This window comes from Bathycoccus prasinos, assembly GCF_002220235.1.
Source record: "Bathycoccus prasinos genomic : Chromosome_11".
In the NCBI taxonomy this organism is placed as follows: domain Eukaryota; kingdom Viridiplantae; phylum Chlorophyta; class Mamiellophyceae; order Mamiellales; family Bathycoccaceae; genus Bathycoccus; species Bathycoccus prasinos.
The window spans coordinates 79,754-107,025 of record NC_023998.1 but is presented as its reverse complement, the minus strand read 5'-3'; the positions used below and the strand labels follow the sequence as shown (position 1 = coordinate 107,025).

Below are 27,272 nucleotides of genomic sequence, written 5' to 3'. Positions count from 1 at the left end.
AAATCAATCAAAAGTAATTTTCGTCGCTTTTGCACTCATGTCAATATCTTTGAAATGTGCGCCATATAATTTAGATTCTTTCTTCTTAACGTGTGTCCCAAATTTTGATAAACTCTCAGGAACTGTTTCACCAGCTTCTCGAAGAACGTTTGCTAGTTCTCCGGCCCTCGATTTGTCGTGCACGGTGAATAGTGTGTGCGCGACACCAGTCGCCCCAGCGCGCCCAGTTCTCCCGATTCGATGTACATAGTCTTCCGTGGTTAACGGAAAAGTATAGTTGATCACATATTCGACACCCGGTATGTCCAATCCTCGAGCAGCAACGTCAGTGGCAACTAATATTGGAGTTTTTCCACTTTTAAATGAAGCAACAGATTGCTCCCTGTCATGCTGGGACATGTCGCCATGAATAGATGCAGATTTCCAGTTTCTCCGCAGTAAATCATGGACTCGGGCACACTCTTTCTTATACAGCGCAAAAACCAGGCAACGCGGCGTAACTTTTTCCGAACCTAAGTACTTATTCAAAAGACGGTGTAAGTGCTGATCTTTTTCGTGCGGCTCTACGACTTCAACGATTTGTTTGATGCTGTGAGAGGCTTTCAAACCTTCCGCACCTATTCTGCACTTGATGGGATTCGTCATGAACTCAGCCGCCAATCCTTGGACAGAGTTCGGCCAAGTAGCACTAAACATTACCGTCTGCCTGTCTGCTCTCGTTGCTCCTGCAATGGCTCGAATCTCAGGCTCAAAGCCTAAATCTAACATTCGATCTGCTTCATCTAAAATTAAGATCGTAACTCTATCTAAACGTACGTCTCCGTCGTTCATGAAATCTCGCAAGCGCCCGGGTGTTGCGACGATTACAGCAAAACCGCTCTGTTTCATCTCTTGTTTCTGTAAATATTTTGGTCCTCCGCCGTACACACACACGCATTTTATACCCGTCGCATCTCCAGCGTCGTCAAAAACCTTCGCTGTTTGTTGTGCGAGTTCTCTAGTAGGAGCGAGAACGAGGCACGCTGGTTGCCCAGGTTTACACGGTGGCTGTGCTTTGATTTGTGTCAAAGCTGGCAATCCAAAGGCTAAAGTCTTGCCAGACCCAGTCGCGGCAATTCCAACCATGTCGTGGCCAGACATGATGATTGGCCACGATTGCGCTTGAATGGGAGAAGGTTTTTGGAAATTTTTGCAGACAGCTAAAATTTCCTTTGGAAACCCAGCCTCTTGAAACGTAGCGAGCGGCGTAAAATTATATTTCTTGCCGTCATTTTCTATGGTAATCGCCAAAGAATCGCGTCGTTCCTTGACATCTTTCTCGGATAAACGAAGAATAGATTCAGAAGGCTCGTAGAACTTCTTCTTGAACGGGGCACCGCTCTTTGCCAAGCCGAAATCGCCAACGATTTTGGCATTTGTCGTCGTTTCTCCTTCCTCGTCTTCTTTCACCACTTTGTTCTTCTTTTTACTCTTCTTACTCTTCTCCTTCTCTTCCTCCCGCTCTTTTCTCTTCTTTTCTTTCTTCTCTTTCTTCTTCTCCTTCTTAAAGTTCTTCTTCTTCCTCTCCTCGTCGTCGCTCATTATTGTTTTAATAAATATTTTCTCTTTGTCCGCGCGTCGTGCGTGTGGTGAATTCTTTTTCTTTTTGCATTTTACGAGTACGTAGTGGCGGCTCGTCGGCTCCCAAACAGAAGAACAGCTCTTTTTTGTTCTGCAAAAAATTGGTTCAAATTCTTCTCTGTCGTTGAAAAGCAGTCTCTTCTTCTTGAAAAAAACGCCCAAAAAAAAAGCAGGCGTTTTTCCTCTGAAACTCTTTCTTTTCTTTTCCGCATTGTTGTAGAAGTGAACTAACTCAAAGTAAAGAAGAAGAGGGTTGAAAACCTGTTGCATTCCTCCAACTCCTACTGGAGTAACTCAAATGACAGCAACAACAACGAATAATAATGGCGATGATGATGATGAGAAAAGCGAGAACGATTTAGAGAGTTTGTTGCGGAATCAAATTCGTTCCAAAAAACTCAACGAGAAGAGGACGACGTCGAATAAATTCGGAAACGGGATCTTGCAACCGCGCAAAGCGCAAATCGAGAGAGGAATTGATACCATAGCAGCAGCCATTGTTCCTCCTCTGCGGATCAACGACGTTTCTCACGAAGATTTCGAGCTCGGCGCTGTGGCGACCGATCCTCCTCTCAGATTTCCAAAATCTCTTCTTTCTGATCTCACAAACATACCTTTCGCATGCGATCTCGAAAAAGAAAAAGAAGAAACAAGAACAAGTTGCGTCATTTCCCGGTGCGATTTGAACGCGCGAGATATTCGGAGAAAGAACAAAGTTATGGACGCAATGTTACGCGGTGAACCAGTGTTGCTGAGAAATTCTGGAGTCGTTGGAAAGCTCGACGCAAAGTTCAACGCCGATTCGAAAATCGGACTTGCTCAGGTGTGGAATTTCGATCACCTCGCTAAAATCCTGGGTGTACCAGATGATGGAGGAAACGGCGCGCCCACGCATACGTGGAAATGTTTCGTTTGCCCCTCGGATAAACACAGATTCATCGAGCACGATGAATCAAAAAATATCCTCGGCTCGGATTATTACGTCAGAGAACCAGAAACACAGTCGCTCGATTGTACTTTCCACGAGTTTGTTCAGTGTGCGCGTGCGTGGAAAGATAAGTCAATTTATTTCGAGAGCGTTCTTACGAAAGATTCAATCTCGAGAAAGACGATGTCTTCCTCCAACGTGATGGAGAAAGGTATCTTTGATTCAAAAATTGGACCATTAGCCATAGGAGATTTAGAAAGTTTATTCGATTGGAAATGGTTCCAGAGTTTACTGAGCTTTCAACGCTTTGGTTCGATTCTCTCTATGAAGCTGTCGGCGGGTTGTCGAGACAGTCTTCGTCCTTCCCGTTATAGTCTCGAAGACTCGTTCATAGTTCAGATCCACGGTCGCAGACGAATTCTCCTGATAAATCCAGATCAAACTTACAAGGGCATGTATCCGTACCCGATTGCCCATCCGTACGACAAATTTAGCATGGTTGATTTGGACGACGTGAACGACGGACAGTTTCCGAACTTTTCTGGCGTGCGAGGGATGACTTGCATACTCGAACCAGGAGACATCCTTTACATTCCATCGGGTTGGTGGAGACACGAGCATGGGTTGTGTGCTGAGCACGTTGCTTTGGAAATCTCAGTTGCCGCTGGGCAGAGAGTCAGAAGCGACGAGTCGCTGGAAATACTCGTGAGCAGAGATCTGGAACGAAGAGTTGGTGAAGTCGTAGGTGCGGGAAATATCAAACATTGGTTACAAATTATAGGAAGCGCGGAAGAAACTGATTGGATCGATCTTGGCACTGTTCGCGGATATCAACGAATATCTATGACTCAAATGGTTCGTGACGAAATCGATTTGAACCTCGGCTCTGGAAAATGGTCCGAATTTCTGAAGCGCATGATCGATGGTCGCTTAGATCCGACGCCATGGCTAAACATCAAATTCCGTGAGCCGCTGTATATTTCCGATGCAACGGAGAGAGTCGAAGATACTCGAAACGAAATCGAAAAAAAGTTTCCAGAATTTTACGTTCAAAAGTTGCGGCTTGACGGGTATAACGCTGAGCATACGCCAATGACGGTATTCAACCCGGAACATCCGGAAACAATCGCACCGCGAAAGTAAAGTTGCGTTATTGTCTATCTTTAAGTGCATCAAATTTTATTGAATAACTACCATGGTACTATATACTAATATCAATAATAACAATAATGGAAATAACGAAAGGCTTGTTCTGTTCTGTTCTCTATTTTTTACTTCGCGCTCGGGTTTGAATGAATACGATGAGCTTGTGAAGGATTCCAGATGATGTTGCCACTCCGCCAATTATCGAGCACACGCTCAGCATGAATTCTCCAAAACTATTTCTCCTCTCCTTGAAGTCTATTCGAATAGGACTCAGTTCGTAATGGAAATATATTCCTGACGGTTTTCCACTGCTACCCATGCCAAAGAAACTTTGTTTCGCGGACGATGAACTCTCAGTTACGCTGTACTGGTTCGTCGCCAAAGTGGTATCTTTCAGTCGAGCGAACGAAGTCGGAACGACTTTGAGAAAGTACTGATGGACGGCGTTGGGAGGTAAATATCTTGTATTCTTATCCAACAGATTCAGAGCCCCCGGAAATGCTTCACCGAATGCGAGTCTATTAATGGTATGAGACATGTTCAAATGGGAGACGACATTCAATTGAATATGAGACATGCCGATTTGCAAAGACTTTCCTGGCGATATTGAAAAAGATCCTGGAACGCGATTGACTTCCAAATATCCCATCACTTCACATCCTTCCTTGTTTTTGTTCTTAAACGCCTCTTCGAGTCCGTTTGGAAACTGCTCGTGAATTAAAGCGTTGATATCAAAGAATCCGCCTCCAAAACCAGCCAACGCCGTGTTCTGAAGCTTACGTCTCTTTTCGTCGTGTTGTTCGTGATTTTGTTCTTGTTGTTCTTGTTCTTGTTCTCCTTCGTTCTTCTTTCCTTCCTCCTCCTTTTCCTTCTCCCGAACTAACTTTTCTATGTGTTTGTGTTTGTTTGGTTTTTCGCGAGTAACCGCGACGTCGTCTTTCGCAGATGAATCGCGTCGTGGTATTGGTTTTCCGTCTCGGTCCAAACGCCGCTTCGTGATGTGTCCGTCGTGGACGTCGTGATGGACTTCTCCCGCCGCGTCTAAACTATCTAGAGTAATCAACTCACACGCCAAGCTGTGAAATGTTACATCCACGTACACGTGTAACCGCTCGGCGTTCGATTCAAATTTATTCACTCCCATGGTGTCGACATCCAGCTCGCTCTCTATTTTGCTCACCAGATGCGTTCGGTATTCGCTGAAAAACAAGCACAAGCAGGCGAGGAAACAGATTAAGGTGATTGCAGCGCCTAAAGTCGATCCTCGGGCGTAATCCTCCTTCACTTTGGGATACGCGTCCAAAGAAGCTATCGCCTTAACAACAAAGTTCTTGTTGCCATTGCTGCTTCTGAACATTTGATCGGAAGACGTTTGGCCCTCCGTCCGAACATTTCGTCTCTTCATTTTGTCTTCTTTTTATGCAATGGAGAAACTTCTTAAGTTTTGTCTTCTTTTTTCATTTTTTTTCATCAAAAAAGGCAAAAGGGGGAGGTTGGAAAAAAAATTTCTCCCCACTCTACACACGTAGACGGCATTTGATCCGAGCGAAAAGCAACAGCGAGATACATTAATTAATTTTTCATCAATGATATAAAAACTAGAAAATGTTTTGTTGGGGAGAATGTATCTTACAAAACAATTTTAATTAATTTATTAATTTATTAAAAATAAATCTTTACAATACAGACTAAAAGCTCTTTCTGCAATTCCCAAAAGAAGACCATATTGCACTTGTAGAGTATAATACTCTTCGAAAATATAAATTAAATTAATAATTTATCTACGCTTCTATCGGGAAATGATAATATTGGAGTATAGTAAAGGAAATATTTTAATTAAAATTAATTTTATTCCCTGGAAATTCAAAGTTAAGGTGTTTTTAAAGTGTATATATAAACTAAATAAATCAATAAGTTTTTATGTGAATAGAAACTCGGGAACTATAGTGAATGATGTCGGAGGAGAAAATTTGTTTAATTTTTTCTGATATTTTTGACGACAGGACTGTTCGTTTTCCTTTTCCCTCCAAAACTCTCCTCATTTCCATATCGTTTTTGTTCCTGAAGGTGGTTCCAATAAAGTCATATGAAATGAAGGCACATCCTTCAGACTTCCATCACGCTCAAGAGCAGGTCAAAGTTTACGTTCGGCGCATTCTTGACGTTTGCGAGCAAGAAAAAGAGAGGGACGAAGGGAAGTTTAAGAGCGTATGTGCGAACGTGCTCGATAGATTATGGGATTCAATTTTCTTTCCTCTCGTTGACGACGACGACGACGACGACGACGACGACGTAGAGGAAGAAAAGGAGAAGGTGGAGGAAAAAGGAGAAGAAGAGATCGTGAACACGAACGACAACGAAGAGGCTACAAAGAAAAAGAATAGAAACGACGACCGCAACAACATCAGAACAGGAGAGAATACGCGAGAAGAGGAACTGAAAAACGACTTGTACAGTAGAGTTCTGGACGAAGTGCTCCAAGATGCAAACTTGAACACGTCGAAGAAAACGCGGAAAGACTTGAACCAAAACAACCACGCTTCATTTTACTCGGAGGATGTTGAGAAGCCGAATTTCACCTTAGGGGACTCCTATGATTTACTCATCTCCTGGATCGTCCAAGAGTGGGAGTATCGCTTCAAGAACAACGCGGAGGACTCTGCAAAGGAACACGCCGAAAGGCACTCTGCCAGAATCGAGTACCTCATCGATAGAATAAAAAGAAGAGAAGGAAGGAGAAAGGATGGAGACGACGAAAAAGAGAATAAAGCAGCGATCACTAGAGGTAAAGAAGATGGCAGAAACAACGTGAGAAATGTAGCAGAGAAGGAAGAGTACGCAGACGACCGCGAAGAAGAGGAAGAAGAAGAAGAAGAGGAAGAAGAAGAGGATTGGGAGGAAGCCGAGAAAGGAGCGAAGGGAAGTAAGCTTTTAGAATTTCATCGCCACAGTTCATCGCAAACGCAGACGATTTTTCAGAATCGTATCTATGAAGCTCACTGGGCGAAGACGAGATCTATGGAAGTGAAGCCGGAAGATTTCCTTGAAAGCGGTAAAGATCCTGCCTTTACAAAACTATTCAGAAAACAGGGCGCAATGGTCTTGAAGCTGCACAACAGTGGTTGGGACGAAAACACAAACGCAAGTACGTTCTTAAACTTGGACTGGATTAGAAATACAAGAGTAAAATTGCAAACTCTCGGTCCGGATTACCAATACATTCGCCAAACGCTTCCAGATCCGGAAACCGGAATTTTAAGAAAGTATCAAGACATGGATGGATATGATCCGGCTCGCGCTGAATTTGGTGCTCTCGTCGAAGAAATACAAGAAAATTTTAAGTTTGCGGCGCAGCCGTTGCGGTTAATGGGTGTCGTTGAGCGCGAGCGGTTTTTTATCACTCAAATTCGAAACAAGGTGCAAGCGCAGTACCCATACTTGCAGGGTGTTGCTGTCGTTGCCATGGACGGTGGTGAAAAGAAAGCATTGTCCGGTCTTCCTTCCCAAAATCCGTGGAATATATTTGACTTTGCTGAAAGACCAACGAGTGTAACTCGTCAGTTGCTAAAAATTTGTGAGGCAGCGTGTTCGCCGCACGCCAGACAAATCGCAGAAGAAAAATTGGCCGGCGAAAAAGAAAACAAAGTCAACAGGTTCAAAAGACGACAAGAAGACGAAATTGCTAAAACTGGGGCAAAAGCTGTCGAGGGCGATCTCGAAGCTAGAAAAAGACGAAATCAACGCAAACGCTTGCTTTCTGGGGAAAAAGAGAAGACTGGCGGAGGGAAGAGAAAAGCTGGGAAAAGCGGAGGAGGATCAAAAAAAGTAAGCATCGGCAGCGTTTCCGCTCCGATGGCTGGCAAATCCCCACCCAATTCTTCTCAAGAGGATCAATTAAACGACGCAGAGAAACTAGAATTGGAACATTTTCAGGAAAGATTCTTTGAAGCATCGTGCGAGGCAAGTAAGAAGAAGAAGTGGGGGGCCGGAATCGTGAATCCGTGGTTATACTATATGAGTCCATTTTCTTTTTTCCCGATGCACTTTGAGGATTATGCGCTCGGTTCAGCAAATGTTATTGTAGCAGATCCATCTACGCAGTGCTGGGTAGTATGGTATTCAATACCGAGCGAGCAAATTGGTTTGTTACATGAATTCCTCAAGGATACTTTAAAGAGTAAATACCAAATCGATTGCCTGGAATCGAGAGAGTTATGGATCAATCCGGAAATTATAGCAAACTGGAACGCGAGAAGGCTCGGTAACAATCGCAAGTTGAAAGTCTATAGACACGTGCAAGGCCCAGGGGAATACGTCGTAACCGATTATGGCTCGGTGCATTGGGGCGTAAATTTAGGTGTGGGATGGAAAGCTGCCGTAAACTTTGCGTATCCTGATTGGAGAGCTGCTGCCGAAAAGGTTGATCTCGAGTACAGAAAGATTGAATCGAACGAACACCCAAAGAAACGCCACTATCGTTGCGCTCCCAAATTCGGCGTGCATAACGAGAAATTATTCAGCATGGAGAACGTATTGGGAAAGGATGAACTTTTTTCCAATCATTGGCAGAAAGAAGAGAAGAAAGGGTTGCACGAGCAATAAGAGGGCGAGAGCTAAGCGTATAATGTGTATCGTAACTTTGTAAATTTTAATTCAAACTTGAAAGAAAGTTCACATGAACCGCCAGACTGCTTCTCTGTTGATAAAATCTGGTGCTGAATGGATAACTTTAGCGTCGCAATACACCATTATTTCTTGGTTAATTCCATACAGTGGCCTAATAATGTATGATTCTGCAATTTCATGATCTCGTGGCTCCCCGCAAGGAAAGCTTTCCCACTCGATGACGCTTCCAACCTCGTCGTTTGGCCAAAACACGCGATGGGAAAGCCTCACGGCGTGGGAGAAAACACCCTCCTTTAGCTCATTCGCATTGCGGAGATTTTCCGATGGAAATCCTAACATCACAGTGAAACGATCGTCTAACCCAGAATCTTGATGCCAAGAATGTTTCATTTTCTTTCTATTCAGCGCAGGATTGCTGATATCTATTAAACTGCCGTGCGGATTGGAACCACATAGTTTTGTTATCTCTTCGATAAATTTTTTACCGGTCAGATCGGATATTTTGTACTCTTTGAATAGTTTTGTCAAAGCGTTGAGTTCGGAATCTTTTGGAATTTGCCCCCAAGGAACCATGAGAGAACTGTTTAGAGACTTGATCGCCTTGTTCTGATTCTCAGACAGCAAAGCGCTTTCTTTAAAGAGATCCTCTCGCATTGCTGCGCGCACAGCGGTTCGAAAGCAAGCTTCTCTATGAAATATTTGAGAGAAGCCGGTTTCGGGAAAGAGTTCACTAAGAGAAACGAAACGTATCTCGCTCTCTCCACTAGGAATTTCTGCCTCGTTCTCTCGCCGCCTTTCTCGTGGAGTTCGCAAAATGTTTGGAATTATATCGTTTTCGTCCTTCTCGTCTTCGCTATCCTTTTCCTTCTTCTCGAAACAGTTGGGCAATTCAGATTTTTCCTCTTCTTGAAGTGAAGAAGAAAGCAACGTCGGGGGTGCAACTTTCTGTTTCGTCGGCGCGAACGGGTCCCGTCCTCGTTTTCCTCCGAACGCAAAACAAGGTTGGCAGGAACGAAAGCGCACATCTCCTCCTCCTCCTCGCGTTCTGCTTGTTGTTGTTGTTGATGTTGTTCTTGCTTCTCGCGTGCTCGCGCTCCTTCTGTTCAAATTGTACGCAGGATGAACGCTCCTGGTTCTATCCGCGTGAATGCTGCGCGGCGTGCTCGACATCATCGTCATCATCATCGTACTCCTCATCTCTCTTTTCTTGTCGCAAGGAAGGGTGGAAACAACTACAACTTCTCTTCTTCTGTGGACTTTTTGTTCGTTCTGTTTGTGTTTTATGTGTGTGTGTGGTTCAATTTTTCAGTTGTTTTCTTGTGTGATTTTGTGCAAAATATTTGTGTGAATCTTTTTCTCGTCAGTCCTCCTCTCTCTCTTTCCACCTAAACTCCACTCCAATCTTCTTCTTTGAGCGCGCTTCACACGCTCGAGAAATCAGAAAGAACGAGTTACATTGCACTCAGCAGCGCGAGAGAGAGATAGAGAGTAGAAAAGAAAGAAAGGGAATAAGGAACGACGACAACGATGACGATAACGATGACGATGAAAATGAATATGAAAACGCGGATACAACAACATCAAATGCCATCGACAGGGACGAGAAGAACGACCACGGCACGATATGCAGTTTCTTCAAGAAGAGCAACACAAATAAGATCAATTAATATGACTCCATTTGCCTCCATCTCGATGCTGAGTAGTCGTACTCTGCACGCGTGCTCAGGAAGAGAACGAGAACGAGAAAAAAAAATCAATGCGAGAAGAAGTAACCAAAACAAGATATCGTCACTGATTTGTAAAGCAGAGTCGTCCTCTCCAGAAACAAATGAAGCACCGCCCGTGAACGTGAAGTCAAAAGATGACTCGACCGTGATGATGAGCACTCCAAACAAGGAATCTGAAAGCGGAGTAATCCCACGACCTCCTTTAAAAGTTGCTGCTGCTTTGGCGCTGGTAGGATCCTTAGAGTCAACGTATCTCGCCGTGCAAAAGCTGTCCGGAGGTGACGTGGTCTGCCCCGTTGGTGGCTGTCAAACGGCTTTGAACTCGTCGTACGCTGAACTTTTTGGCCAACCCCTTTCATTATACGGCGCCGTGGCTTATTTTGTCGTAGCACTCCTCGCGTTCTCGGGATCGAGCATCAATCCGGAGGAATCTAGAGAGTCGGAAAGTAAATACAAGAAATCTCGGGTACTGTTCTTTCTCAGTACGTGTGGATTGGCTGGAGTTTCTTCGTACCTTCTGTATGTCCTGGCGGTAAAGCTTGGAGGCGTCGAATGCATATACTGTTTAACTTCGGCTTCGATATCCTATGCCTTGTTTTCCATTGGCTTCTCTGGATTAACTCCGAAAGAAACAGTGAACGCCTCACCACCTGCAGTATCACTTTTCTTCGTCACTATGCTCTCTTTGAGTTTAGTCTTGGGATTTGGAGCGGATAAAGCAGACGAAGGAGGGGAGTCTCAATTTTTATCCTATAAAACTCCGCGAATCGAGGCAGTGTCCACGCAGTACTCGCGAGAGCTTGCAAAGTATTTAAAAGAGTCCGGAGCAAAAATGTATGGCGCGTTTTGGTGCAGCCACTGCTTGGACCAAAAAGAAGAGTTTGGAAAAGATACGGAGCTTCCTTATGTAGAATGCTTCCCAGAGGGTTGGCAAAAAGGAACCGAGATAGCGAAAGTCTGCGCGGACGCGAAAGTGAAAGGGTTTCCAACCTGGGTAATTAACGGCAAGACTGTAGAGGGCGACAAAACTTTGGAAGAGCTCGCGAAGGAAAGCGGGTTCAAAACGCAAACGCCTTTTGAAAGTCCAAGTTCGGAAAGTTCGAGCTCTATTCCAGATTTTCTCCAATAAACTATTATTTGTAATAAGAGGAAAACGTTTGTAGCAGTAAACAGAGCCTTTTTATGCGCGTGATCTCTCTCTCTCTCTCTCTCTCTCTTGTGCAGGCACACTTCACTGAATTTTTTTTTGGCGAGGACGGGAGGAGGACAATCCGGGACAAAAAAGCAGGAAGAGAAAAAGAGAAAATTCAGGTCTCATCCTCCACACAAACCGCGACTTCCTTCTCAACTTGAGTGAGAAAAGGAAAAGAGAGAGAGAGAGAGAGAGAGAGGGAAAGCAAGCAAGCAAGCAAGAATAGAAACAATACAGCATGGTCAAAATTTCTCCTCTTTCTTCGAAAGAAAGCGCTCACGCGGACTCCGTGTGGTCCGTCTGCTTTGCTTCGTCTTCGTCTTCTGAGAACGATTTGATTTTCACTGGATCGCTCGACGAAACTGTCAGCGCGTGGAAAGCCAGCGATTCTGGAGAAATTGAGAAGAAAGAAGATTACATTGGACACACGTTAGGTGCTGTTTCAGTTGCTGCGAGTGATTCTGGGCTGGTGGCGAGTTCTGCGTTAGATTCGATGATTCGCGTATGGGAACTAGAATCGTCAGAGACAAGAACAGTTATTGAATGCGCACCGAGCGAGTCTTGGGAGATTGCATTCGAGCCTGGCAAAAATTCGAAACACATCGCGGTGGCAGGCGGGGTCTCTGGCACCGTCAAGCTCTTCTCAACGGTAGCAAATTCGACCGATAGTACTTCTGCGCATCAAACTCATAACGACGCTAAATTTTCTTACGAAGTGCCGGTACGAGAGGAACATCAAAATAGGTTTGTTTATTCTGTGTCTTATTCAAGCAATGGTAAATACATTGCGTGCGGTACGACCAATGGTACGGTCGGTCTCTTTGATGCAGAGAGCGGAAAGGTCTTAGGACAGTTTGATGGTCATAAGTTGCCAGTGCGAAGCGTATGCTTCTCCCCGGACTCGAAGTGTTTGTATACCGCCTCAGATGATGGTTTTATACACATATACGACGTTACTAGCAAACAGTTGATTGATTCGTTTTCTGGTCACACATCGTGGGTCTTATCCATAGCGGCCTCTCCTGATGGGAATAGCTTAGTATCTGGTTCCGCAGATAAATCCGTAAAGTTGTGGGACGTTTCCTCGCGCCAATGTATCCAAATCGATAAAAGTCACAAGGATGCAGTTTGGGACGTGAGTTTTAACACCCACGGTACTCGCGTAGCGTCTGTTTCGAGCGATAAGAGTGTCTCCATTTTTACGTATAATTGAAATATATACTCGTAACATACAACCATCTGCTTTCTACACTGTCAAGTAATATATGATATCCTTTGAGAAAAAAAAAGAGTCCAAAATCGATCAAAATTGAGCGATCGAATTTAAGCCCGTGGCTGCCTCCTTCTCTCTCATCCACAACTCCACAAAAAAAGAAGATTGATTCTCTTCGAAAACACTACGACGGCGCGCGCGCGAATACTCTCTCCGATATACCGGGTAACTTTATTTAGTTACACAGAAAAGAATCGAACGCGCATAGAGCACGCAGATCCTTTGCAATAGAAAGAGTTAAACATGGCCTCCTCCATTTTTGCTTCCCCTTCCGCGAGCTTGCAAAGAACGACGACGACGACGACGACGACGACGACGACGACATTTCGGACGAAGAAGATCCTGCCTCCACAAGGTCATTCTTTTCGTCCTTCTTCTTCCTCTTCGCCGTGCGCGTGCGCTACTCGTAACAACGCCAAAAATGGTCGAGGTGGTGGAGGAGGATACATTCGCCGCTCGGGCTCTGTCGTTACGGCGGCGACAGCGAGCGCGTCCTCTTCTTCGTTCGCCAACGGGGGTGGCAGGAGCACGGATTTTACAAAGAAAGCCACCGCCATCACCTCCACCATCAGGAACAACATCAACAAAAAAGGAGGAGGAGGAGGCAAAAAAAAACAGAGCAGAGGAAAAACGTTGATCGTGACGGCTGGAACTGATTATTATGAACTTTTAGGTGTTTCGAGAAGCGCGGATACGAAGGAATTGAAACGAGCGTATCGTCAACTCGCCCGAAAATATCACCCAGACGTGAACAAAGAACCAGGTGCTGAAGATAAGTTCAAAGAGATTTCCAACGCATACGAAGTTTTATCGGACGACCAGAAGAAGGCCATCTATGATCAGTATGGCGAAGCTGGCTTGAAAAATGGAATGGGCGGGGGTGGCTACGGAGGAGCTGGTATGGGTGACTTCACGAACCCTTTCGATTTATTCGAGTCCTTTTTCGGTGGAAGTGCTGGAATGGGTGGAATGGGAGGAATGGGTGGAATGGGTGGACGTTCCTCGGCGCAAGCTCGAAATAGACCGACACAGGGTGACGACGAACGCTTCGACTTGGAAATCGACTTTTTAGAAGCTGTTTTTGGCTGTGAGAAGGAGTTGGATGTGATGCGCTTGGAAGATTGTGATACTTGCTCTGGATCTGGTGTCAAAGCTGGCACGCGCCCAAGTACGTGTGGAACTTGTGGAGGTCAGGGCCAAGTTATCGCTACTGTCCGCACGCCGCTCGGTAACTTTCAGCAAGTTACGACGTGCCAAGCTTGTGGCGGTAACGGACAGACTTCAACGCCATGCCCAAAATGTGGTGGTGATGGTAGAGTTCGAAAAAGCAAACGCATATCGTTACGAGTTCCTGCGGGTGTAGATTCTGGTTCACGCTTGCGCGTAAGATCTGAGGGGAATGCCGGAAGAAAAGGTGGGCCTCCAGGGGACTTGTATGTTTTCATCGCTGTTCGCGAAGATCCAGATTTGAAGCGTTTTGAAAGCATAAACATAAGCACAACTGTGACCATTCCGTATACGAAGGCTATTCTTGGAACGACAGTAAAAGTGCGTACTGTTGATGGTACTGTTGATTTGAAAATTCCTACCGGAGTACAGCCTGGGGCTACACTTCTCATGGCAAAGCGCGGGGTTCCGAAGTTGGGAAATCCCAACGTAAGAGGGGATCAGTACGTTAAGGTGAAAGTGACCATTCCAAATAAGATCAGTAACGAAGAGAAAGCGTTAGTTGAGGAGTTGGACAAAAACCAGAAATAGATAAATTAAGATAACGGGCTCTTTGTAATAGAAAGAGAGAGGGAAGTTCTTGACTCAAATTGATTAATACGCTCTGCGACTTCTCTCATCGCATCTTCTTAACAAAATACAACAGCGCTACAGCTACTATGGTTCCAAAAACAGCCACAATGAGTGCTAACGTGAAGGCTAGCGTTATTATTTGATTGTTTACTTTTTTCGGCAGTTTCGCTTCTTGTGCGATGGGAGTCACATTCTCGACGTTGACGTTTTTCTTTGCGTTCCTTCTCAGTTTCGGTCTCGGTGGCAACTTCATTCATTAAAAAAAAAAGAAAGAAGAAAAGAGGAAGACAAGGGCGACGAGTCAGTCCGTCGGAATTTTGAAGAAGAAGAAATGAAAGAAACGCGATACGAAAACACGCAAAGCAAAACAGATTAAAGAAGGAAAAGAAGGAAAAAACATACGTCAGAGTTGTGTCCTAAACCTAATCCCGCGGATTCTCCATTACCAAGTTCAGTGAGCACAGCCATTCTCCCTCTCTCTCTCTTTATTTATAATGATGAGAGAATATTTATTCGTGTGCGAGTTGTGAGGGGGAGAAGCAGAAAAAATCCTCAATATGAGAAAAGTTGTACCAAACACCACCAGCACCCTCTCTCAGCTGTCCGAGCTCGTGCTCGCGTGCGGTTTCAGAGGACACGGAAGCGCTGGAGAAGGTGCCTCGTTGTTACGACGGCGTACATCTTCATCGTTGGCGTCGTCGTCGTCATCATCATCATCATCATCATCAACAACAACAACCATAGCGCAAAAGAGGAGTAAAAAGCAAATGCAAAACGACAGAAGAAGTAGTAGTTTTGGGATTAAAAATTCGTCGGTGCCCAGGAATCGATACGCGCGCGATGGAGCGCGCGCGATTGGAACTATAGTCAAGGAACAGTACGATAGCCAATGGAATATGAATTCGCATCATCGCGCGCGCGATTTCCACTCGTGCGCGCCCGCGTGTGGGAAACGAAATTCTGCCCCGAACACAGCTTCAACAAGTAAAGACGACAGGAGCAGCAGCAGAAACAAGGGTGAACCTTCTCGGGTTGGACCGAGAGTGAACAACGACATCACCTCAAAATTTGTAAGATTAGTGAATGATCCGGGAAGAGAAGACGAGCATAGCGAAGATAAATCTACAACCCACGAAATTCTATCCATCGAGAAGGCTTTGCTGAAGGCAAATAGGGCAAATCTGGATCTCGTCGAGGTGAATCCAAACGCATCGCCGCCTGTGTGCCGACTGATAGATTACGAAACATACCGTTTTGAACAGAAGAAGAGGGAAAAAGAACAAAAGAAAAAACAGCTCCTGAGGAAAAAGAGCGACGTAGTACGCGAATTAAGAATTACCTCTAGAATTGACGACCATGATTTGAGTAAGAAGACAGAAAATGCGAATAAATTCTTGCTTGAAGGACACAAAGTCCTGTTCCGTATCAACTTCAAAAATGCTCACGACGAGATCGGACTTGACAAACGTTTGACAAAAGGTAAAAACGTGATGAAACGAGTGCAAGGTTGGTTGCAAGATTATGAACTCGAGAAGGAACCAGGTATGGTCGGTCCCAATAGCTGTACTATGATGATTCGACCTATGAAAAAAAAGGTGTAGAGTCGCCGAAGGGTAGTATTTTTAGAAAGCAAAGAAAGGAAGAGCAGATGAACATACAAATAATAATGAAAGCATGGTGCACATTCTCGTGTATTTCTTCTCACATTTTCAACGTCTCATCTAGGTCCTGAGGATCCCTCGCTCCCTTTCTTTACCCATACGCAATAATTTTCTCCAAAAGTTGCAACGTCCCAGATAGTTCCGGCCGAGGTCGGAGGAGACCAGTCATCTGGACCAATTTTCATGTACAAGCAGTCGTCAATCTTCGCGGCGTAGGCTCTTGTACCATGTGGTAATGGAACTATTTCGACGTCTGACTTGTAATGAATATCCATCTCCTTACGTATGGCTAATAAATCTCGAATCGGTTTGTGTAAGTGGCTCCAACCATCCTCGAATATGTGATCCCAAAACACGCAAGGAGTTCCTGGATGAGTCAAGATGTAAGCATATCCTTGCATCTCAGTTCCAGAAGGAAACCTCCAATGTCCTTGAGTACTTCCAGTGTCGTGATTTTCGATAAATGTGACAGCTCGACTGGACCACCATCCAAGAAGACCAGATGGTTTTCCGTCGTGCGATAACCTCCAATATTCTCCATATTCCATGACAGCATGCAATATACCTTTAAGAGTTACATCGAAAGCACCTGGGTTGGTCTGTCCAGTTGACCCGGTCGTTGCTCCCTTCTTTCTAGCTGGATCTGCTGCTTCAATCCATTTTATAATTCTACCTCTGTGCTCGTCCTGTGGATGGCATGGCTTCCCGTCGTCTTGGTAGCTCAAAGAGTCCCAGTATTCCCCAACAGAAAATTCTGGTTCCGTTCCTTCAATGTAGTCGCTCACGTGTCTTCCACTGAAACCTTTCACATAGTCTAAACGCCAACCATCAAAACCAATTTCGCGTCTCATAAATTGAAGCCATTCTGTGACATCCTTTTTAACAAAATCTTGCGAGTGATCAATGTTAGGGGCACAGTGAATGCATTCCCCTTCTCCGCGATTTCCCTTACCACCGAAGTTTGGATCATTACAAACAATAGCGCGCTCATCCCAGTCTAACTTGCCCCCAAATTTATTCCACAAACCGTTCGAACCTTGGGCATGTGCGCATCTATGATTTAATACTGCGTCGCCGAGTACAATGATGTTAACGTCATGAAAGGCCTTCACGAGGTCTCGCAACTCTATCTCAGTACCATATTTAGAATCAAGCGTGTATAAATCCCTCGGCATATAGCCTTCGTCTGATACTGAGTCAGTAGGTGGCGGAAGCCACACCGTATTGAAACCATATTCTTTGATTTTCGGAAGAAGTGAGTGAATACGCGCATACCAAGATTCAGTAGCGCCTTTGACTCTCGTGGAGTCCCAGTGAAATCCTTGAAGTAAAATTTCGCGACCGCCGGTCCCTTTCTTCTTCTCCGTAGTCGCTTTCTGTTGTAAACCGAGCTTCACAATGTCAATATCTTTCGCTCTTGTACGCGCAGCTTCCGCTTGACGCTTTAGCATTCTCATCTTCTCGTCTGCTTCGTTCTTTTGCACCTCTGCTTTCTCGGTTTCAACTTGCAACTCGAGATCTTTCTTCAACGATATCAGACCGCGCTGAACGGCTTCAGCTTTCTTTTCAGCCTTCGAAATGGCATCGATGACTCCGTCGTACCACACTCGGACGGAGCTTTCATTCAATACTTCATTTTCAGGAACAGCCAAACTCGCGAAAGCCGAAGCATAGAAAACCTCCGTTGTACCAAACATATCCATTTGTTCCTCATATGAAATTTGCAAATCATCCGCCGCAGCTTGGGCTATACTAGACGCTAATCCAACAGTTCGGACCAATTCAAGATATTTTTCTCCCACTTCATCAACCAAAGTTCGAAGCTGAACTAATCCACTCGCATCCCTGGCTGCCGAAATTTTCGAGAGCGCAGAAATATATGCGTTGAAGGCCTTTTCCGCCGATTCTCTAGTATCTTCGGCAGCTTCCATACACAACAGAGTTTTTTGCTCAGTCTCTTCGATCTTCTTCGACACGCTTTCTTGCATCTGCTTCGGAGTTAACTTTGATTCTGACTTTTGAAGTTCTGGAAGCTGAATTGAATAGCCCTGACCAGAGTTATCAAACCAAGTATTGTTCTTTCCTACGAGACAAAATCGCACTTGTGAAATTGAAACAACATTTAAATCAAGCTCAATAAAATTATGAGAGCCAAGCAAAGGATGCGTTACGCTTTTCAACGGCGTCTGTACTGCCTGATCGTCGTGTGATTTCGTTTCAGGAGGACGCATTGCTTCTGGTGGAGCTGTCCATAAATCAGATCTTCCACCGCGTGGAACGATACCCCAATGCAAGTGCACATCATCTGGGATATTCGTTTCAATTCTGCACGTCACTGCACCGTTCTTTCTCTCAAATGCGGACAAAGAATTGCCCTCTACCAAGGCACCAATGCGATACGCATTTTCAGATTCCAGAAATATTATTGAATTTGAGCCTCCATAGTCAATCCAAGGTCCTTCAACTAGCTTTACTGGAACTTGAATTTCAGTCTTAACACGCTTTCGCACTTTTGTTTTTACTATCCTTGGCACCATCTTCTTCTCGTATTTTCTACCGTCGCGCATAAAGGTCCTGTTTTTCGTCGCCGTTGCCGAATTTGAGCTATCCATAGAGCGATTAGATGTTACATTGCTGCTGAAATCTATCGAACCAAAGCGAGCAGCAGTTTTTGCTTTTCTTCTTTTTTCGGCTTCTCGCTCCATTATTCTCTTGAACAAATCACCTGCACTGACAACCTCCGAAGAATGTATAGCACTTGCGTCCACTTTTGCCGTTGTCGCTACCGAAAGAGGAGGAGGAGGAGGAGGAGCCGGTTCATCTTCGATCTCAACTTCAATTTCCTCCATTTCTTCGACATCAATCTCTTCTTCAACGATTTTTTCGTTTACTTCAATATTTGGAGGAGGTGGAGTCGGGATTTTCACGTGGAACGATTCTCCGTTTTGTGGCTTAAACCACTGATCTGAATTCTCGTCTCTGATCACAAAGTTGATGGCGTGCGCCGCGTCAGATATATCTCCAGAAATCTCAATCGATCCTCCCACCTTTGTTCTCAACCGATCCCGAGTATTCCTTGATTTAAACAGAGTTTGACAGGCGTCTGAATTGAACGGACGCGTGTTCTCTGGTTGAAGTTCTATGGGCGGTTCATTAAACGCGTGCAATTGGTTTGGATCTCGAGCAACTCCCCAGTGCAAGAAAAGTGATTCGTTACCCTTCTTACAGTCGAGAGTCGTCTCGATCGTGACGCAATATTTGACTCCATTCGTCGTCACTTTGACCACGACGTCGTGGGGCGTGTTGATCTTCTGCATGACCACGAATTCGTGCTCACCAAAAACCTCCCTCGTTTTGAGTTTCGAGTTCAAAGCGTACATGCTCTTGATGCCGAGCTCGTCGTCTGCGAGAAGCATTTTTTGTGCGTCTCCTTGTCCTCCTCCTCCTCCGCTCAATCCTTGCGAGCCGACCGGAGAAATTATCGCGAAGACGGCGACGTTGCTCTTGCTCTTAGTCACGGTGTTTTTCACGAATCGTCCCGCCCGGGAGGAGGAAGGACGAAAACTTTGCTTGCCGTGATGATGATTGAGGTGCTCGTGAGAGAACTTGGACGAGGAAGAGAAAGACGAGGAGGAGGAGGAGGAGGAGGTTCCGAGACCGTTCGTTCGGACCGATCTCGCGTCCATCGATGGGATCGATCCGAGCACTATCGCATTTCTCGCCGCCATCGCGTGCTCCATGTGATCGCGCCGATTTTTAAGCGCGTGTGTCGTAAAAGTGTTCCCTTCGGCGGCCGATTTGAATCACTTATGAAGCACTTTTTTTGCGTTTTTTGAAGGCGGTGGAAGGGTGTTGTTGTTGAAAGGGCTTTGTGTTTTTTGGCGGGAAAAAATTACGTAAAGAAAAGAAAAAAAAGGAAGGAAAGAAGGCACACACACTCCATACCCATATCATATACTTCCCAACACTTTTGGAATGTGCTGGTGGGCGCTTCCTCTCCCTCCTCCTCCTCCTCTCCACCGCCGCGACGCCGCGAGAAAACAAAAACAAACACAACGACGACAACAACGGACGGAGCACGCCTCGATTGGGAGAAATAAGTATCCACCCCGTGCGGTCTTTCCCTCCTCTTCCTCCTCCTCTTTTCAAACTGTCACGGAAGAAGTCGTCGTCGTGGACGAAAAACTTACAGTGCATATTTGTCGTCCCAAGTCCGAAGATGCAGTCATAGAATATTACATCGAAAAGAAACAATTGGATGCGGACCCGTATTGGGCCGCTTTGTGGCCTTCCGCGCGTGCATTATCAGCGCACCTCGCGCACATGCACTTTGACGACGAGGAGGAAGCAACAGAACACTCTCACGGTGGGTTTTCGATACGAGGAAAAACGGTCGCCGAACTCGGTTGCGGACTTGGTTTAGTAGGCATAACGCTAGCAAAGTTAGGAGCAAAGTCGGTGACTTTGTTTGACAGAGAACCTCTGTGTTTAGAATGCGCCAACAGAAGTGCTGAACTTAACGACGTGGAGAGCATAGTTAAAACGGAAGTGTTGGACTGGAACGCTCCGGCCGACAAAAATAAGTTGAACAACTTTGACATTTTGGTCGCCGCCGACGTTCTGTACGAACGGCACGCGGTTGAACCAGTGAGCGAATTTTGCTCGAATTTCGTCAAAGCAAACGGAGGTCAAGTCTTCATAGCGGATCCACCGCTCCGAGCTCCGCAGAATCGAGAACGTTTCAAGAAGATGATGGTAGAAGAGAAACAGACAAAACTCGTTTCGGAAAAGAGAAAAAAGCACTTGTTGGACGAAGTTCTTGTCCTCGAGTTGATGAGATTATGAGAATAACTTCGCATGTAATAATAAGTGTTGTATATGTATAGCCTGCCGCGGATTCTTCCTTGTTTCTCTATCTTTCTCTATCGCATATCGCGTAAACAAGTAAAAATACCTTTTTCACAACTCGAACTAAAATCCCTCACAGCAAAACACACGACGCAGTGAAGAAGAAGAAGAAGAAGAAGAAGAACACGAAAAGAAAATGTTGCGCCGCAGTTTAGGAGAAGGATCAACCACCACCGCGAACGTTTACCGACGATTGATGGAAATCACCGCATCATCATCATCATCATCATCATCATCATCATCACTCTCAATTCTTTCAGCGATTTCGGCGACGACAACGCACCGCCAGCAAGGGAGAAGGGGATATGCCAAGGCGGCAAAAAAAGGTTCTCAGAGTAAGTCGAAAGCGTCCCAGGGCCGGCGTGGTGGTAAAAGTGGCAGTGGTGGTATGGGCGAAATTAAAAGAGACCCAAAGTTAGACGCAGCTTTAGATAAATACCTCAATCTGCTCGTGAAAGCGGTGGAGCCGACAGAAATAAAGCCTCAGAAACTCACGCAAGCGCAATTGGAAGAGTACGAAGCGAAAGCGAAAGAGTATAGCAGGAAAAAAATGGGGCAGCACAGGGCAATGCAGAAAGACGTGAACGATAAGATCCGACTGAAAGCGGCAGCATGCAACGCACTGCCGGAAGGGTTTCTCCGAGAACACGCGTGGACGGAAGATCGTACGTTGTTCTCTCCTAAACGAAGGATGCCAGTGGCAACACCACCTATACAAGGATATGCAGAGAATAAGCTCGCCGCCGACGAGGCGGCTGTCATTTCTAACGTCGGGTTAGGAAAAAGATGATAGATGAAAGTTTTAGATACTATTACTTGACGATAGGTTTGGAAATTATTAATATTAAGCATTGTCGCGCAAGACTTTGACGACCGATTTGAATGCAAACCATTCTGGAATGTCTTCTCCTCCTCGCAACATTTTTCGAAACTTTGTACCAGAAAGTTTCTTCACAGATAAGCCCTCCTTTTCAGCCACATCTGCGGTAACATATCCTTTTTCATCGGTATAAACAACATTCAACGAAGGAACAGTCTTCATTCCAAGCTCAGCCGCGTTTTGCTTTGCCAAATCTTGAGCGTCGTAAGCGCCATAGAAATCTTCGCCGTCAAGCGAAGATTTGGAACCAGCCATGTCACGACCGATGATGAAGTGAGTGCAACCGTAGTTCTTTCGAATAATCATGTGCTGAATCGCTTCTCTTGGACCTGCCATGTGCATAGAATACGGAAGGTATGCCCAGCGAACTTGCGGGTTTTTGGTTTCCTCTTTGAGCACAACATAAGTTTTGTATCGAACCAAGCCTGAAATGTCATCGTCTTGGGTGGGACCCATGGTTGGGTGAACCAAAACTACGGCACCTTCTCCAACGTTCTCTGCATCAAGAGCTCTAGTAAACAACTCGTAATGCGCGCGGTGGATGGGATTGCGACATTGGAAAGCGACGACATCCTTTCCTTCTGGTAAATCAGCGCGGACTTCAGCCGGAGTTGGCGTAGCAAACTCTCTCACCGGCATGGCCAAGCCTTCGAGCGAGCCGCCAATATAGTATCTTCCTCGCTCTTCCGCAATCATATGAACACCCGGATGTTCAATAGAAGACGTACCGTAGCACGACTTTGCTTCTTTCGGCTTGTTCGGCCTCCATTTGGAATCCACTGTTAGCACTGCAACAGATTTTCCTTTGTACCTCAATAAAACTTTATCACCCGCTTTGGTATCTTCGCAATCCGTGTCCAAAACGATCGGTAAGCCAAAAAGCAAGTTTGAGCCTGGAAGACGCATATTCTCTACGACGTGTTCGTAAGTTTCGGCGTTCATGAAGCCAGTCAAAGGAGAAAATCCTCCGACACACAAGAGCTCGACGTCGCACGCGTTTCTATCCGAAAGTTCGAGAGTCCTCGTGGCGGAAGCCTCCACGGACGCAGCTTTCGATGGGTCAACCATTAAGTTGACGAGCTTATCGCCGTGCGGACTGATTAACCTGCAAGCGCGTTACGAAAAGAGGAGAGATAATGCGTCAGCCTTTAGGAAAGAAGATAACTCGAGCTTTTTTTCAGCAGCTGCTTGTACGAGAGAAAAGACAGGCAGGCAGGCAGCCAGACTTTTGGCCTCCCTTTGTGAAAACCACAACCGAGAGCGCGCAAAATTTAGATAAACGATCGGAGAGAAAAAGGGCGCGCGCGTAGCGTACTCCTCTTTCGTTTTGACGGAAGGAAGTAAGTTCCAGAGCTCAGAGATGTGATAAGAGACACGCTGTGCATTAAAGGGAAGTTGGACGCACTTGTTAGACATCGCGGACATGGCGGTCGTTTGAAACGAGCGCACGGAGCCAGGCGCCGCTGCTCTTTGTTGATTAAGCGCTGAGGCAATTCCACTCGAAGGGACTTTGGAAAAAAGCAACTTCTTTAAGCCAAAGCTCGAGGTAGACTCGACGCTGACGGGAGCGGCGGCGAATGATGATGCTCTGGAAACGCTCGAGGCTAATTGGCGAGCAGATCTTCGGACGGCTGAACTCATGAGTGCGTTCGCTCGTCTCGTAAAAATAATATGCCGTTTTGTTGGCGGATAGCGAGGGAAGAAGGATGTTGTTTCTTGGGTGGACTTTTCTTGCCTGACATACTTTCAGGGTTTAACCAAAAAAAAGCAGCCCCTTCTCAAAAATTCTCACGTAACACGACGCGCTAGGGAGAGAAAATTCTCTTCACCTATCGCCACAGAAAAGTATATAATATACTTTGCGCACGAGCGTTCGCATATAAACAAAAAGAGAGAGAGAGAGAGAGAGAGGAAGAGAGAGAGGTTAAGATAAGAAGATACAGATAAAGAAAGAGAGGCAGAAAGAGAAGACGACAAAGAGAACAGAATTGAATAAAAATAATTATGTCCACTACAAGTGATCCTCCTTTTCCTCCTCCTTCCTCGGCGGAACAAAAACCAGAGATACAGAAAGAAAATACACCTACTCCTGGTGCTAATTATACCGGAGATGGGAAAATCAAACAAAGAAAAAGTGCTCCAAAAGCGCTCTGGGAGTGTAACATATGTTTAGAGACTGCGAAAGAACCCGTCATCACGCAGTGCGGTCATTTGTACTGCTGGCCGTGCATTCACAAGTACGTTTTCCTTTTTTTCAAAGCAATGATGAACTTTGAGGCGATATGGATCAACATCGTCATCGTCGCGTTCGTTTTTATCTGATAAACTCATCCTTCTTCTTCTTCTTCTTTTTTGAACAGATGGCTCATTATGCACCCTATGCATCAAAGCTGTCCCGTATGCAACAAAGACATCGTGGAGGAGTTACTTATTCCTCTATACGGAAACGAGTCAGACTCGCAGCCTTCTCGAAAAGGAAATGGCAGCGGCGGCAGCGGTGGTGTTGGTGGTGATGGTGTTGTTGGTGGTGGTGGTAGTAGAAATGGTGGTGGAAATGGTGATAGTAGCGGTGATGGTAAAGAAACGGACGTATCAAAGATTCCATCTCGACCACAAGGAGTGCACTTACCTCCAAATCCAAACGCTACGAATAATCTCGCTCAAGCGAATCCAACTGATGGCGGTGACTTGACCCGAGTCGCGGAAGCGTATCCACAACAGAATAACAGAAGGTTTGGGTCAACTGTCCCTGGCGTTGCGTTTCAGTTTGGCTTTAGACTATTAGTTACGGGGGAAGCCCCCGGATATGCACAGCAGCAAGCTCTGCTCAGCTGGATGCTTCTGCTTTTAGGATCTTTCGTCGTGTTTTGCCTGTTGGTGTTTTGATCTCTTCTTCCTCTCAAGACGAAGAGAAAATGGACACTTTCTTGTAACTGTAGTTCCTCTTGTACATGTACTTACTCTAAAAAATCCTGCTCGCCCCTCTCCCGCTCTGCGTCTGGTATACTAAAACTCCAATTTTCGATTTTCTTCTTCATATTTTTTCACGCTGTGGAACACACAGAGAACGCACATAAAAGTCTCCGAGCGCTGTAGAAATGCTGAAACGCTCGCTCAAGCCATTAGCGCGTCTCGCGTCGGCGTCTTCTTCTTCTTCTTCTTCCTCCTTCTTATCGTCGTCCAGGTTCGAGTTAGAAAAATTGTTGTTTCGAAAGAAGGCAATCGAGAAAAATCCGCCGTCTTTCGTCATCGTTTTATTCAATCGTCGTTTCTTCTTTTTCCTTCATCGCGCGAAGAAAAAAACTTCACGTCCGCGACGTGATATAGAATGCACACCTCTCGGAACGTCGCGCTCAGTATTTCGACTCCCACTAGATTTGGCTGGATGGATGCACTCAATGCGTACCTTTTGAAACGCTCACCTTTTACTTCTTCTTCTTCTTCTTCTTCTATAGCAGCAGCAGCAATAGTTATTTCGCGAGAAGCAGTGGTGCCTTGACGCCTTCAGGCGCTCCCGGTTTTCTGCGGCGCGGGTACGCTTCTAAAGATTTAAAGTTTGGGGTCGAGGCGAGAGCTCTGATCCTCCAAGGATGTGATCGTTTGGCAGATGCCGTTCAAGTCACTCTCGGACCAAAAGGTCGAAACGTCGTTATCGAACAAAACTACGGTCCACCGAAAATTACCAAGGATGGCGTGACTGTTGCGAAAAACGTTGAGTTCAAAGACAGAATGATGAACCTTGGCGCTTCTCTCGTTAAGCAAGTGGCAGTATCTACGAATGATGTAGCGGGTGACGGAACTACAACAGCAACTGTTCTTACGAGAGCAATATTTAGCGAAGGATGTAAGTCCGTAGCCGCTGGGATGAATCCGATGGATTTGAGACGAGGCATCCAGCAAGCCGTAGACGTGATTTTGAAGGAATTACAGTCCACGCGGAAAATGATCTCAACCACGGAAGAAATTGCTCAAGTTGGCACAATTTCTGCGAACGGTGAGCGTGAAATTGGTGATTTGATCGCTAAAGCAATGGAAAAAGTTGGAAAAGAAGGCGTGATAACTTGCGCGGTATGTCCCCCCTATCATTTCTCGTATTTTTCTCTTTCTTTTTTGTGCTCCCTTGCTCTTTCGCGACTCTTTCGCGACCAAAGAACAAAAATTAATCCATATCGGGGATGATGTCAAAGAATTACTTTATTTAGCCGGGTAGCGCGCATTCGTGCGTGGATTATTACTTGTGCTAATGAAGGATATATATGTCATAGTTACACTGACTCGAAAAGCAGGATTTGATTTTTTGTTGGTTTACATTTTTTGAAGACTCTGTATCGAGTCTCAAAATCAATAATTTTCTGGAAGAAAAGAAAATCCAACTGACCTTTTTTTATGCGTGCTTTTAAAAAACAGGATGGAAAAACGCTCGAAAATGAATTAGAGGTCGTAGAGGGAATGAAATTTGATCGAGGCTACATTTCTCCTTACTTTGTGACCAATCCAAAGACGCAAAAGTGCGAGCTCGAGAACCCCTTTATCCTGATTTTTGAGAAGAAAATTTCTGGTTTGACGCCTCTGTTGCCTATTCTCGAATCTGTTCTGAAAACACAGAGACCATTGCTCATCGTTGCGGAAGACGTCGAATCTGAAGCCCTTGCAACTTTGATTGTGAATAAATTACGAGGTGGAGTGAAAATCTGCGCCGTCAAAGCTCCGGGATTTGGAGATAACAGAAAAGCTAACTTGCAGGACATTGCTATTTTGTCTGGCGGAACCGTCATCAGCGAGGATCTTGGGTACAAACTCGAGGAAGTTGAGATGTCTATGTTAGGATCTGCAAAAAAAGTTACCGTTTCCAAAGATGATACTATTTTACTGGACGGTGCAGGTGAGAAGACGTCCATCGAGGAAAGATGCGATCAATTACGCGATTTAATCGCGGAATCTCAGTCTGACTATGATAGAGAAAAAATGACTGAAAGACTCGCAAAACTTTCCGGAGGAGTTGCTGTTTTGAAGATAGGAGGTTCTTCCGAAGTCGAAGTGGGTGAAAAGAAAGATCGCGTAGTAGACGCACTCAATGCCACGAAAGCTGCTGTTGAAGAAGGAATTGTACCTGGTGGTGGGACTGCATTGCTTCATGCCACGAAAGCTCTCGGTGCGCTCGAGGACTCGTTGACGAACTTCGATCAAAAAATTGGCGTACAAATTGTGCGATCAGCTTTAAAAGTTCCCATGCGAACTATTGCGAATAATGCGGGCGTCGAAGGCTCAGTCATTGTGGAAAAAGTGTTGGGGTTTGAAGACAAAGGTATGGGTTACAACGCAGCAACTGATGAATTTTGCGATATGGTCAAGGCGGGTGTAATCGATCCATTGAAAGTTGTTCGAACGGCGCTCATTGACGCTTCGGGCGTTTCTTCTCTGATGTTAACAACAGAGTGCATGATTACAGAAAACAAAGATGATGCAAGTGATGGTGCTCCTGGAGCTGGAATGCCTCCTGGATTCTAAAAG

At 45.4% G+C, this 27,272-nt stretch overlaps 15 protein-coding genes across 15 annotated transcripts; 10 read left to right on the top strand and 5 right to left on the bottom strand.

The window, feature by feature from the left end:
- Positions 1-3: 3 nt before the first annotated feature.
- On the bottom strand, positions 4-1,581 carry Bathy11g00600 (predicted protein; the record flags this gene model as incomplete). The annotated part of the gene is made up of 1 exon (XM_007510151.1): positions 4-1,581. One exon carries the CDS (start codon positions 1,579-1,581, stop codon positions 4-6), a length of 1,578 nt encoding a protein of 525 aa, XP_007510213.1.
- A 337-nt stretch (positions 1,582-1,918) lies between these two features.
- On the top strand, positions 1,919-3,691 carry Bathy11g00590 (predicted protein; the record flags this gene model as incomplete). The annotated part of the gene is made up of 1 exon (XM_007510185.1): positions 1,919-3,691. One exon carries the CDS (start codon positions 1,919-1,921, stop codon positions 3,689-3,691), a length of 1,773 nt encoding a protein of 590 aa, XP_007510247.1.
- A 121-nt stretch (positions 3,692-3,812) lies between these two features.
- Positions 3,813-5,099, bottom strand: Bathy11g00580 (predicted protein; the record flags this gene model as incomplete). Its single annotated transcript, XM_007510108.1, has 1 exon — positions 3,813-5,099. The coding sequence occupies one exon, from the start codon at positions 5,097-5,099 to the stop codon at positions 3,813-3,815; it is 1,287 nt and encodes a 428-aa protein (XP_007510170.1).
- A 548-nt stretch (positions 5,100-5,647) lies between these two features.
- Positions 5,648-8,296, top strand: Bathy11g00570 (predicted protein; the record flags this gene model as incomplete). Its single annotated transcript, XM_007510161.1, has 1 exon — positions 5,648-8,296. The coding sequence occupies one exon, from the start codon at positions 5,648-5,650 to the stop codon at positions 8,294-8,296; it is 2,649 nt and encodes an 882-aa protein (XP_007510223.1).
- A 69-nt stretch (positions 8,297-8,365) lies between these two features.
- Positions 8,366-9,490, bottom strand: Bathy11g00560 (predicted protein; the record flags this gene model as incomplete). Its single annotated transcript, XM_007510270.1, has 1 exon — positions 8,366-9,490. One exon carries the CDS (start codon positions 9,488-9,490, stop codon positions 8,366-8,368), a length of 1,125 nt encoding a protein of 374 aa, XP_007510332.1.
- A 381-nt stretch (positions 9,491-9,871) lies between these two features.
- Positions 9,872-11,176, top strand: Bathy11g00550 (predicted protein; the record flags this gene model as incomplete). Its single annotated transcript, XM_007510077.1, has 1 exon — positions 9,872-11,176. The coding sequence occupies one exon, from the start codon at positions 9,872-9,874 to the stop codon at positions 11,174-11,176; it is 1,305 nt and encodes a 434-aa protein (XP_007510139.1).
- Positions 11,177-11,477: 301 nt separating this feature from the next.
- Positions 11,478-12,452, top strand: Bathy11g00540 (WD repeat-containing protein 61; the record flags this gene model as incomplete). Its single annotated transcript, XM_007510164.1, has 1 exon — positions 11,478-12,452. One exon carries the CDS (start codon positions 11,478-11,480, stop codon positions 12,450-12,452), a length of 975 nt encoding a protein of 324 aa, XP_007510226.1.
- A 303-nt stretch (positions 12,453-12,755) lies between these two features.
- On the top strand, positions 12,756-14,270 carry Bathy11g00530 (chaperone protein DnaJ; the record flags this gene model as incomplete). The annotated part of the gene is made up of 1 exon (XM_007510104.1): positions 12,756-14,270. The coding sequence occupies one exon, from the start codon at positions 12,756-12,758 to the stop codon at positions 14,268-14,270; it is 1,515 nt and encodes a 504-aa protein (XP_007510166.1).
- Positions 14,271-14,869: 599 nt separating this feature from the next.
- On the top strand, positions 14,870-15,913 carry Bathy11g00520 (translation initiation factor IF-3; the record flags this gene model as incomplete). Its single annotated transcript, XM_007510211.1, has 1 exon — positions 14,870-15,913. One exon carries the CDS (start codon positions 14,870-14,872, stop codon positions 15,911-15,913), a length of 1,044 nt encoding a protein of 347 aa, XP_007510273.1.
- A 116-nt stretch (positions 15,914-16,029) lies between these two features.
- On the bottom strand, positions 16,030-19,701 carry Bathy11g00510 (alpha amylase; the record flags this gene model as incomplete). Its single annotated transcript, XM_007510157.1, has 1 exon — positions 16,030-19,701. One exon carries the CDS (start codon positions 19,699-19,701, stop codon positions 16,030-16,032), a length of 3,672 nt encoding a protein of 1,223 aa, XP_007510219.1.
- A 247-nt stretch (positions 19,702-19,948) lies between these two features.
- Bathy11g00500 (predicted protein) lies at positions 19,949-20,818 on the top strand (the record flags this gene model as incomplete). The annotated part of the gene is made up of 1 exon (XM_007509998.1): positions 19,949-20,818. The coding sequence occupies one exon, from the start codon at positions 19,949-19,951 to the stop codon at positions 20,816-20,818; it is 870 nt and encodes a 289-aa protein (XP_007510060.1).
- Positions 20,819-21,017: 199 nt separating this feature from the next.
- Positions 21,018-21,671, top strand: Bathy11g00490 (predicted protein; the record flags this gene model as incomplete). Its single annotated transcript, XM_007510081.1, has 1 exon — positions 21,018-21,671. The coding sequence occupies one exon, from the start codon at positions 21,018-21,020 to the stop codon at positions 21,669-21,671; it is 654 nt and encodes a 217-aa protein (XP_007510143.1).
- A 54-nt stretch (positions 21,672-21,725) lies between these two features.
- On the bottom strand, positions 21,726-23,186 carry Bathy11g00480 (ATP-sulfurylase; the record flags this gene model as incomplete). Its single annotated transcript, XM_007510251.1, has 2 exons — positions 21,726-22,866; positions 23,167-23,186. 2 exons carry the CDS (start codon positions 23,184-23,186, stop codon positions 21,726-21,728), a joined length of 1,161 nt encoding a protein of 386 aa, XP_007510313.1.
- A 579-nt stretch (positions 23,187-23,765) lies between these two features.
- Positions 23,766-24,647, top strand: Bathy11g00470 (RING finger protein 185; the record flags this gene model as incomplete). The annotated part of the gene is made up of 2 exons (XM_007510188.1): positions 23,766-23,998; positions 24,122-24,647. The coding sequence occupies 2 exons, from the start codon at positions 23,766-23,768 to the stop codon at positions 24,645-24,647; spliced, it is 759 nt and encodes a 252-aa protein (XP_007510250.1).
- A 212-nt stretch (positions 24,648-24,859) lies between these two features.
- On the top strand, positions 24,860-27,269 carry Bathy11g00460 (chaperonin GroEL; the record flags this gene model as incomplete). The annotated part of the gene is made up of 3 exons (XM_007510275.1): positions 24,860-24,945; positions 25,217-25,829; positions 26,169-27,269. The coding sequence occupies 3 exons, from the start codon at positions 24,860-24,862 to the stop codon at positions 27,267-27,269; spliced, it is 1,800 nt and encodes a 599-aa protein (XP_007510337.1).
- Positions 27,270-27,272: the final 3 nt, after the last annotated feature.